Below are 12,666 nucleotides of genomic sequence, written 5' to 3'. Positions count from 1 at the left end.
CAGTCTAAAAAAGACAGATAAAACCGGATGAAACTTTTGAAACAACATTATAGAATTCATTTGTATTCATTATTGATACATTTCACAAAATTATGAAATGGTTAGTCTTCTTGTGATGAAACTACCGAAAATTTTCGATAAACGGTTGTCATAAAAATTTCTTTCACATTTTGCACACCCAGTATCTCGCACGCATTGTTTATCAGGTAGGTCGAGAATAGCGTTGAATGCAAAGCCTGGACCCGCGGCGAAGAAAAGCGCTAAACCCCACAAAAGAGTGCCCAAATAGCGACCCATCGTGATCGAACCACACGAAAGCATCAAGGCCGGTATGTTGTCGGACATGTTGGGACTAGTATGAATATTTCAGCTTCTGCTTCTTGCCTTTATTCTGCTCGGCCTCTGCACGTTCGACTGTTCTTTAACAAAGGGCCTCCGGGTTGAATCCTTAATTTTCAAGTTCATAAACTGTCTGCGGTAGACTTGCGTCTTGAGAGTCTGGGTAGTTGGGACCTGGGTTTTTTTTCGAACGACTTCAAAGTATCACAAAAAAGGAAATTCCCAAACAAGACATTACTCAGATGTATTCTCAAGATATTCGTGAAGTAATGAAATATTCTGAGTAGGGTGTTTTGAAGACCCATTTACACTAGAGTAATAAAAATCTTCAGTTTTTGAGAAGCATGTTTGGACTTGACAAATAGTTACGAAAGTTAAAACGTGGTTTGCGAGTGTCAGTTATTAGACTAATTTCACGTCAGGGTCTCCAATTCAATCTATTAAAACGTTTTGCAATTAACGATATTCAAAAATTCAAACCATAATCTGCATCATCACTATATTCCCTTTAGTAATTAAATTATTCACGAAAAAATATGAAAATATGTCTGCTTTTGCTAACCAATATAGAGTGCATTTCTGTAAGGTCCCCCACTTTTATTTTTTGAATGGGTCAACTGAAAAAATTGAAATTTGGGATAATGAAATTAATGCATGAATACTTTATTTTTAAGTGAAATTGACAGATGAAACTTTCAAGATGGCGACTGGGCGCCAAGTGGGGAAAAATCAAATGGAAAGGGGGGTCTTGTGACAAATCTTTTTGAAGCTCCTATACAAATGCTTCACAACCCTATAGAATAGACATATACTTTATTGTCCAAGAAAATGCAATCTTACTGACAAAGCTTGTTAAAACATCTGGTATATATAGCACTTCAAGGAATTCGAGAAAAGAAACAATTCAAAAACACAAATACACAGAAACACAATTTGAGCAAAATTAAATTCACATATCTAATAGATTAAATATAGAAAATAAAACTTAACAAATTGTAGACAAAATAGTTTGTATAGTCCCTTTCAAAAGATGTAAAAAACAAATGTATACAATTTGAACATAAGTTCATGTGCCATGGCAATGTGACCCATTTTTAATGGATACACCCCCTAAAATTTGAAGTTGTAAATCGATTTTAATAAATTTTTTTTGAAATGTCAAGTATTAAAAGCTCTACCTTGGGACAAAACTTGAAATGTTTATTAAAGTTTCAGGGCATACTACGATATTTTTTCTTAGTCGAAAATCGGGATTTTTTGTTAACGATTTTTTTATTGAAAAAATCACCACGCCACTGGATTTAAAGTGCCTCTATATAGGTGTGACCAAAATTTCATGAAAAAATATTCATTATTAACATAGTTACGACAACTCAAAAATTCAAAAACTCACACAGCTAACAGTCACAATATATCATTTTTTTAATGATTTCAACAATAAAGTGCCGCCAGATGAAAAAAAAAACAAATAGCGTAAATATTTTTAATGAAAATAACGGAATTACATTCACACAATTCAACTAACAATGAAGCAAAACATTTTAATAAACGTAACTAATAACTAATTATTGAAATGTTTCGATTCAGTGCAACAATTAATTCTAACTCATATTCTAGTATCCTCTACTAATCCACCACGTATTTCGATACATGCGTCGTAGCGCTTACGAATGTTTCTGATTACGTTCCTTAGTTCTTGAGGGCTAATATCTGCACATACCTGTCGAATTCTTTCACAAAGTTCATTTCTATCTCTTGAGCGGTTTTTGTAAACCTTTTGTGTGAGAAGTCCCCAGAAAAAAAGTCCAAAACTGTGAGGTCTGGAGATCTGGGTGGCCACTCTATAAACGGACTACCACGGCCTATCCATTGGTGAACTGAACACCCATCTGATCGTTCATTGATTGGCAGCTCGTGAATAGCATCCCAAAACTCCGTGTTTAAAAATTCTAGAAACCTCTGCGCATTAATGTTTTCCTCAAAAAAGAAAGGACCAATAATTCGTTCGTTCAATATCCCACACCAGACGTTGATTTTTTGGGAATACTGGCTTTTACAGTTCATTACCCAGTTAGGATTATCCGCTGCCCAATAGCGACAATTCTGTACGACAATACCCCATTTGTAGTGAAAGTGACTTCGTCGGTATATAACATATTTTTTAGGAAATTTCTATTGTTTAAATATTCCCCTTGGGCCCGTAAACAATATTCCAGCTTCGTCGCCTTCTTGAAGTGTGTGTAAAAATTTTGGCTTGAAAGGTTTAATATTCTTCGCCTTGAGACATCTCCGAATAGTTTCTCGTGGAATATTCAAATCTAAAGTGGCATTCCTTATACTGGCAATAGGATTATTTCCGAAATAATCTAAAATGCTTTGATCATTCCTGTTTCGTCTTTGTACAGGATTACTTTTTAACATCATTTTTGATACTGCACCAGTTTCATTGAATATTTTATTTATTTTATTTACCGTACCGCAGCTAATACGAGAACGATCTGGATGTTTCTCATTAAATACTCTACAAACCTCTATAGCACTTCTAACGTCATCTCCCGAAAGGCGTACAATTTCAATTTTCTCTATTACGCTCAATCTTGCAGCCATAACACAAAATAATTCGAAGAACTGTAAGGTGGATATTGTTGACAATAGTACACTTGAATCTTTCACAAGTGTCAAACTGTAATATCATTTCCATGGCAACTAAGATTTAAATTGAAATTTTAGGTCTTAGTTTTAGTTAATTTGCGTGAAAACTTGAATGTAATTACGTTATTTTCATTAAAAATATTTACGCTATTTGTTTTTTTTCATCTGGCGGCACTTTATTGTTGAAACCATAAAAAAATATTCTCATGGCTATATCTGGATAATTTAGGAAACACTTGTTACATGAATAGCATTTTACAAGTGTTGTTCATGACGAAGAATTTCAAGAACGAAGTTTTAATGATGAACGAGAACGAGAATGTTTCCTGCTTATTCATCAAACTCAAACAACTTTTCATGCAGCTGCAGTTTCGTAAGAAGTTATCATCTTTACCTCCAACCGATTTCCTGGAGTCTTTGAAGTCCACTAGATACTCGTTAGGACGTTAGGACAACAAGAGGATTGTTCCGAATTCTTGGGGTTCTTGTTGAATACTCTTCGTGAGCAAAACAATAGCAAAATCAATACTCCCAGCCGCTCTGGACTGAATGTACAACCCATCTCGTCTTGTGTTTGTAAATCTTTTGCTGGAAAAATCCTCACTTGTTTACTTTGTGGTAAATGTTCAAGAAGTACTGAAAACTTATGTGAATTTCTGGAACTTCATCTAGCTTTTCCTAATACGACTAATTACCAGTCCGTGCAAAGCTTATTGTTAAATCATCTGAAAATGGAATTTTTAACAGGTGATGATCAACTGTATTGTCAGACATGCGCCAAACTAACTGGAAGTTAGTAAGGAAACAAGTATAGCTGAGGCACCAGTCAATCTAATAATAACACTGATGATTTTCAAACAAGACTCAACCTCTAACGAAAGCAAGAAACTCTTTGGAAGGTTCGAAATAGAAGAACATTTCAACCTAGCAGACCACTGTTATAATATTCATGCAGTCATTGTTCACTGTGGTTCTGGCGTTGAATGTGGTCATTATTACGCCTTGGTCAAAGAAGAAACGGACTGGTTTAAGATTGACGATAGTCGTGTCACGAAGTGTTCTGGCGATGCATTGAATTTATTGGAGCCTCTGGAGACTCCCTACATTTTGTTTTATGAGAGAGAGGACATTGTTAGATCAAGATCTTCAGATGATGTGGTGCTGCAGGTTTTTCCGGGTTTTCTTGCAGCTGAAAAAGCAAATGCGCCACTGGAATCAATGAAGTCGCCCCGGAGCGCCAATTAATTTTTATTGTTGTATTTATTTTATTTTTATCGTTGTTTTAACACATTGTAATAATTTTATATATAATTATGAAAATACTATATCTGTTGATATAGGGTGTTTTTTGTGACTGTTAGCTGTGTGAGTTTTCGAATTTTTGAGTTGTCATAACTTTGTTAATAATGAATATTTTTTCATGAAATTTTGGTCACACCTGTTTAGAGGCACTCTGAATCCAGTGGCGTAGTGATTTTTTCAATAAAAAAATCGCTAATAAAAAATCCCGATTTTCGACTAAGAAAAAATATCGTAGTATGCCCTGAAACTTTAATAAACATTTCAAATTTTTTAAAATCGGTTTGCAACTTCAAATTTTAGGGGGGTGTTTCCATTATATATACTGTATATCCCAGTATAAAATCTAATTTAAAGTATAGGTGTCAATATAAACAACAAAAAAACACCTATTTTAAATCACAGCAAAGTTCCATTGTAATATTCATCAAGATTGTAGTACGCTTTAGTTGCAAGGGCATCTTTAACAAGATTTCTGAACTTTTTATATCTTTTTTCCTTCCTTATTTCGTAAGGTATGCGATTATACAGCTTTTTACTTTCATAAATTGAAGAATACTTTGTCTGACTGGTTTTTGGAACAGGAAGATGTATGTTATTTTCAGTTACTTGCCCGGTTATGTAATTTGTTGGTTCCGGAGTTCCAACCATGTTATGTTTTTTGTGAATCAGACAAACAGTTTCAAGTATGAAAATACAAGTAACAGTGAGAATTTTTTCCTCTCAAAAATAATGGTCTGCATGACTCATGTACTCCCACCTTGCATAAGTATCTAACCGCTCGCTTTTGCAAAACAAACACTGAATGAAAAAGTTGTTGACTGCAAAATCCGCAGAAGGCACCATCATATCTCAGGTGGGACTCAATCAGGGAATAATATACCATTTTTGTTGTGGATGAGCTCAGTTCATTTGAAACTATTCGAAGTGCATACCATCCTGATGCCAATTTTTTATTCAAAGCTGAAATATGTTGATCAAATGTTAATTTGTTATCCATGAAGATTCCCAGGAATTTGGATTGCTTTTTATTCTCAAGAATTTGTCCATTCAAGTATTCATTGTTAATATTACAGCTGAAGGTGAGTAGGTTTGTTTTTTTAATATTAAAGCACAAGTAGTTTGTGTCACACCATTTTTTCACAACTTTCACTAGAGATAGTTTCTTTCATATTAGAAGTATTTTTTCCATGCCAAAGGATCGTGGTGTCATCCGCAAAGATGGTAAAACTTCCTTGAATTGAGAGAGTCACCAGGTCATTTACATAAATGAGGAAAGAAATCGGGCCTAGTACTGATCCTTGTGGTACGCCCCATAAGATATCCTTAGTGTGTGATAGTTTTTCGTTTGATCTTACTGACTGTTTTCTATCACTTAAGTAAGACCTGAACCAGTCATTACACACTCCTCTCAAGCCATAGTAGTTCAACTTTTGCAAAAGAAGTTCATGATTTACACAATCAAAAGCTTTGGAGAAATCGCAGAATACTGCAGCTACGACCTCACTATTGTTGAGATGTGTGTAGACATGTTCAAGAAAGGAAAAGATTCCATCATTTGTGCCTTTCGCCTTCTCAAAGCCGAATTGACAGTTGATTAATATATTGTATTTATAGAGAAAAGCTAATACCCTTTTTTTCACAATTTTTTCTATAATTTCAGAGATTGTGTTGAGAGCATGGATATATGTCTGAAGTTATTTGGATCTTCACCCTCTCATCACGATTTCAGTGATGAGAGGGTTAACAGTAGTTTCCAGCATATTCAAATACAGTTCCCCTGTTAAATTTTGATCAATAAATAGAGGTCCTACAATATGGTTTCTCAATATTCCTGCCCAAACGTTAATTTTTTCTGGATATTGGGTATGTGTTTCCCGGAAAACGTGAGGGCTGGTGTCACTCCAATAATGGCAATTTTGTCTGTGAACATTGCCGTTTAAAAAAATTTACATTCGTCACTAAAACAAATATTGTGGAAATAGGTAGGATGCCCTGCAATGGTTCCGTCACGATTTCGCAGAATTCTGTTCTTCGATCAGGGTCATCTTCAGTTAATTGGTGAAGGAGACACCTCACAAAAATTCGCGACGGAATAAGTAGACTATTCAGGATTTTCTACTATTTCACCAACTATCTGCACTTGCTGTTCTTCCGGAATGGACAGATGACTTGGGGGCTTTTTGTTATGTACACTGCCGGTAGTTGTGAATTTGGATACAAGTTCCCTCAAATATTTTCTACAGACAGGACGATTCGCAAAACGTTCATTGAAAATCCTTTCGGTCTCGTGAAAGTTACGCGTCGCACCGTAAATAAAAATCGCTTCAATCGAAATTCATAAAAATGGCGGATTTAAAAATACTTCTTGAGAGTTCTCAAAGCATATTTCTCACCTTGTTCCTGCGATTTCTTTTCTGAACTTTTGGAAACAGCAATGAAACTGAACTTTCTCCCGATGCCAGGGGTCGAACCATCTATTCTTTGCAAAATTTTCCTTTCATTTACTGTGTCAACGGAACGTTTTCTTTTTTGAGGAGTCGCTTTCAATATCTCACATTGTTCTTCAAATTTAGTCAGACGTGGGCTATTTTCTTTGAATCCTGAAATTTCGAATCAATATACGATTGAATTATGGATTCCTGATACAGCTGAAAAACTTGCTGTTGGATCTATATTATGACACTACCAATCAAACTTCTATCATCACCTCTATCAAAATTGATATTTTTCAAAATTTGTCACTGCATCGAAATGAAAATGATCAGAAACTCAAAGAGTCACACTAACTCGTAGATGGCTTCTTGTGGTAATGATTACAAATATGCGCTAGTGTGGTAGATGTTTTGGATTCAATTACAGGTCAAGTACGATAGTTTCAACTTTTGTTTTCTAGTTAGATTTCAAATATTTTTTGAGATTTCTAAAAACATATTTCTCACCTCGTTTATGGGTTTCATTTTCTGGAATGTTGGAAAAACAAATGAAACTGAATGTTCTCGCGACGCCAGGACTTGGAGAATCTATTATTTCCATGGAAGGTTTTCTTTTCCTTTGTGGAGTTTCTTTCAGTGTTTCACATTGTTCATCAGATTTGGTCAGACGTGGGCTATTTTCTTTGAAACCTGAAATTTCAAATAAACATATTTTCGAAATACTGAAGAATACTAAGTACTAAAAATAAGGCAAGATCGCAGAGCTCAGATCCTGTGGAATGAACGATTGCTTCACAGCAATAATCACTTCAGACAGACATATAAATACCTAAGTGTTGATAACTCTGGTTCCACAGATGACTATAACAACCATACATTGTCTTTTATACCATTTTCTGAGTTTGAAGTGGAAAATATTAAATGTCGACTAAAAAATAAGAAATCGGTTAGTATCGATGAGATTCCGATTGAACTCATAAAAAATTGCAAAGAATTCTTATCTCCTTTTCTTGCCAGAATAATAAATCTCTACGTAGAAAAGGGAAAATTCCCAGATGTTCTGAAAGTATCAGAAACAATACCTATATATAGGCGTGTTCTCCAAAAATGTTGATAATTATAGGGACATCTCCATTCTCAGTCCATTATCTAAAGTATTGGAGAGATGCATGCATGAGAGACTCTCAAACTTTTTAGAAAAATTTATTCTGCTGACTCCTTTGGAAAAAAATTCACAGAAACTGCAACATCAGACCTGGTACAGTATATATACAATAATATTGAACAGAATAATTATGTGATAGGAATAAATATTCCTATTCGACTTATGTCGAATGTCGAAAATACATGCAATTTTCATTGAAACGGGTAGCCTATCATTATCATTAATGAAAAATTCAATTGGTCTGAACAATTAAATCAAACATTTTTTGCTAATTACAGGTTAAAATATATCCTGAGCAAAGCATCGCTAATGAATGTTTACTATGCTCTCGCTCATTCAGCAATTAGTTATAACATTATCACATGGACACAAGCAACAGAATGTAGTCGTGTATTCATTAATCAAAAAAGAATTATACGACTGATTTTCAATCTAGAATATCGATAATCGTGTAGACCAGTCTTTAAAAAAAATAAAATACTTTCTGTACTGGGAATTTATTCATTGTAAATATTAGTATACGTTCATAACAACATTAAAAATTTGAATTCAAGGGGTTATATTTTTTAGGAGTGATTAATTTTTGGAAAAGAAAGTTTTTGGTTTTCTACTACTCCATCTTGATACAAAAAAAAATCGTAATTCATGAATGAAGTGTGTGTATTTTCCATAATGTTATCCAATTGGTACTGAAGAGCCTTAGGGCAAGTGTCTTAAGACGAAACATCGGTGTATACCAGTAAGGATGGCAGTGTTCTATGTAAGTGCAATTTGTCACCATTGATTTAAAGTAGAACTCATGTGAATGATATCTGATCTTATTACACAACAAATGTTTGAAATACAAACTGAGTAGAGAAAAGTATCTTCTGTATAATTCAGTGTTCATATAGAAGTATTTGTTTAGAAAGAATTTTTTTCTTTCGTATAATTCAATGTTTATATGAAAGTAGCTGTTTCAGGAGGACTTCCTTTCAGACTTCCTTTCAGACTTTCTTTGCATGATCTACACATCCATGTATAGAGTTACTTCCTTCCTTTCTTTGGAAGACTCCCTCATCCTTCTTTTTTTTGTATCAAGATGGAGTAGTAGAAAGCCAAAAACTTTTTTTCCCAAAAATATTAAAAACATAGAGAAAAACTCGGATATTCGACAAGAAATCACAATACACTTAAAAAGTTTTCGAAATCTGAATTGAAGGGTTGTATTTTTAGGAGTGATTAGTTTTTGAGAAAGAAAGTTTTTGGCTTTCTACTATTCCATCTTGATACAAAAAAAGGATGAGGGAATCTTCTCACAAGCGGCACCAGAATGGGCTGGAAGTTTCTACTATAACTTACTGCCGAGGACTATAAGGGACAGTTCTATCAACAAATTTGAAAAAAGTGTGTAAACTTTCTTGACCAATAATCCTATATATGCAATTGATGAATTTCTGGATTTGGTTAAAACTTGTTGAACATTCGTGTATAAGTATATGAATATACGTGTTTTTCTGTAAAAATTGATATAGTGTGTATATTTTGTAATTTGCGTTTGTAATAAACGCAGTTCTCCATGGAAGAGTTCAAGAACTCTTCCATGGAGAACTGCGTTTATGTGGAATACATTTCCTGATAACGTTTTTCCAAATGAAAGGAAATTGATGCAGTTTTTTAGCAGCTAGGCATGATATGAATAATGCTTTGTTGTAATAACTTCCTAAAAGGAATGTTTGAAAATCAATATTTCGAAATTATTGAAAGTTTTTTCTGTGCCACTTGTTCAACCAATTTGAAATAATTGATAACTTTGATAATCGAAAAATATCATGGAATAAACTCTTCATCCATAACCCAGTTGACAATCATATAATTAATTGCTGAAATTAATGAATAAAAAGGAGTCGTTTGGCAAATACTGCCATAGACACCTGAAAATGATATGGTCTATGATTTACTTTCTCAGTTGAGATTCTGTGTATACTAATATCTATTGTGAGATCATAGTAAGTAAAGAATCATAACCTCGGTGAACTAATACTTTGCAATACGTATCTAGTTTAACCAAAGGCCATGTGGCGAGACAGTCCATTTATCTTGAAAACTTTCGGTTTTATTATGCACCTGATGCATTTCATTGTTTCTTGAGTGGAACAATAGCAATTTGAGAATAGTGAAATCGTGGGTAAACCTGAAGGAAAGTAGTATTTTTAAATATGCACAATACAAGTTCCTTCGAATTCGAATCGAAAAAAGTTATTACTCCAAGGAAACTAGGTTACTATCGTTACTGAAGTAAATTGAAAATGACCACTGATTGGTATAGTTACAGTTTGGTGTACCAATAAACTTTTTTTTAACTTTTTGTTTTCACGATTTCTCCAGATGTTGACTTCAACTATGATGAATGAATTTCAGAACATTTTTCGATATTGAATTGATATGAGTAAAGCTATACTTTTTGGAAAATATTCCAGATATATCTCCTTTGAACATCTTGTTTTCAATAGACACGAAAAAACAGGCAGAAGTGCTATAATATACATTTATTAGTTATTTGGTGACTTTATTTTTTAGACCAGCACAAATGAATTTGGAGTACATTCTGAATTCTGTAGTACCCCTGATATTAATTAGGTTGAGGTGAATATTAGTTTGATGTTCAAGACTTTATTAGGAGTGTACCAAAAATAAAATGAATACATGTACATGAGGTACATTATAAAATTGATTTTGAATGACTTATCCAAGTAGAGCTTCAATATTGTAGAAATTGTCAGTACTATCAAGTTAGTTTTAGTTTCTGACTATAAATTAGAGAAGAGACAAGACAAAAAATATGAAATAGAAGTTATTCGACTCTAATATTGGAAACATATTTTCAATATTTAAACAGGTTTCAAACACTACAGGATGACCCAATTCAGCACAGTTCAATGAAAAACTTTGTTAGTTATTGAAGCTATGAAAACAAAAAATAAAAAGTAGTAGTAAATATTACACTAATTGATATGAACCAGAATACAATTCAGTAGCGCTTATCAATTTCTGAGTGAAATATTTTTTTAAAACGTCGTTGCGAAGAAAATAATTGAATGAATTTCCAGGTCGAACTATCGATTCTTGTGGGGACTTTTACTCACCAGGTTTTTTTGTTGGTGAATGAATCAAATTCTCTTCCTGTTGAAAAATGGGAACTTCGATTCTTCTTTCTGAACCATATATTTTGCTGTGATTGAACAGTTGACTTTCTTGTCGGTTGCCAAACAAGTCCACGAGTGGTTTTCTATATCCATCTCGACCTTTCATACACGACAAACAATCGTCATTATTTGGATCTGAAAGTTAGTACAATGTCAGTAAAACCGAGTTCAAAAAGAATCTGGAACATGGAACTTTTTTTCTATTTGTCAATGACTTGATATATTTTCATGTCCACGAAAATGGATGAATGATTGTGAATAAATCAATCGTTGATATATTCAAAGGATGAAAAGTTCAGAAAAGACATGTTCGCCCTGATTTTCTTTAAATTTTAACTAGTCATCATTCAGTGAAATGTTGAAGACTGGAAATATCAACGTGGAATGTTTTCCTGAACAATATTTTGTCTTCTGGCCTACGAAATGTGTTATCTTAGCATTTCCAATCTTTTAAAACCTGTCAATAAAGAGTTTCCAATAATTGTGGTTACTAGTGGAAAATCGGAGTTGTAAAAGTAAAATGGATAACTCTTTCCAAATTCTCAGTATATAAACATTAGTTTCATCAACTTCGATAGGCAATTATTTATAAACTAACTAGAGAGTAACCAGACTTTTTATTAAGAATTACGGAGGTGACTTTTTCAGTGTACCTCATGTTAGCACTTATGTAGATTTCATTATTATGAATTCATTGAAAAAAATCGGCTTACCCCTTACAAACAAATCATTTTGTTGAGTTATCAAAGAACACAGTATTGAAAAACTGCCAAATGAAGTGTCACATGAACTATATCATACTATGAATAATTACTAGTAACCAATTTACCATTTTGAATCTGTCAGATCGTATATGTATCACTTTATTTCTCATATAACTTGGAATGAAGGTCTCAGTATCACAATACAAATGGTGAATTGTAGGTTTGGTATTGAATATAAACAATGCAAGTCCTGCGCCAAAAATTTTACCTGGCAATTTTACACAGATGTTCTTTTGAAGGGGGGAGCATCCGGATTGTTTTCTTTTTCGTAACCCACTTTTATTATTTCTGTTTAATACGTTTTCCTTGTCTCCAACAGGTACTTGCAACAATTTTTCCACGCTCACTTTCGATGGAAGTATTTCGATATCATCCAAATCTACTGTCACTCTTCTTCTGCGATTGTATTCTCCCATAACGATGACTCTATATATATATTTCTCGAGAACATATGTTTGGCAGAAATCAATACTGTACCGGTGTCGTAGGAGGTCACGTTTTTATAGTGGGTTTTTTAAAATCAACATATCGCGTGTATCGTTCTTTTATGTTATTTGGATATTCAGCTTAAAGTTGATGGAAAGCGGAAAGTATCATAAAATATAACTTTTGGAGGTCGAAGTCCTTTTTCAAAAATTAAATTTCATTGACAAAAATGGGTGTTAACAGTGTGAGAGCAAAATTGAGACTGAATTATAAAAGTATTCTTCCAATGAAGATAGGTAATAATTGTCAAGAAAACTAGTCAAAAGTGGTATTTGAATTAAGTAAGTGTTAATAAAATTTGTTTGAAGGTGATTGACAATCATGATGTTTCATGATGAATT

General features: G+C 33.5%; 1 protein-coding gene across 1 annotated transcript in view; it reads right to left on the bottom strand.

The window, feature by feature from the left end:
• Positions 1–12,296, bottom strand: part of MICAL-like (protein) — a 136,037-nt gene extending 123,741 nt beyond the window's left edge. Inside the window, exons 1-4 of the mRNA XM_074175785.1 lie at positions 12,048–12,296; positions 11,016–11,210; positions 7,233–7,415; positions 6,687–6,893 (exon numbers count right to left, since the gene is read on the bottom strand). Of these exons, the coding sequence (XP_074031886.1) occupies positions 6,687–6,893; positions 7,233–7,415; positions 11,016–11,210; positions 12,048–12,255 (793 nt within the window). The 5' untranslated portion in view covers positions 12,256–12,296. The remainder of the gene's footprint in view (positions 1–6,686; positions 6,894–7,232; positions 7,416–11,015; positions 11,211–12,047) is intronic.
• Between the last annotated feature and the right edge of the window lie 370 nt (positions 12,297–12,666).

Source organism: Leptinotarsa decemlineata, unplaced genomic scaffold (assembly GCF_025532065.1).
Source record: "Leptinotarsa decemlineata unplaced genomic scaffold, Ldec_3_MD MMD2_tig00001064_RagTag_RagTag, whole genome shotgun sequence".
In the NCBI taxonomy this organism is placed as follows: Eukaryota; Metazoa; Arthropoda; class Insecta; order Coleoptera; family Chrysomelidae; genus Leptinotarsa; species Leptinotarsa decemlineata.
Note: the sequence above shows the minus strand (reverse complement) of the source record. Positions and strands in the feature narration are given on the sequence as shown.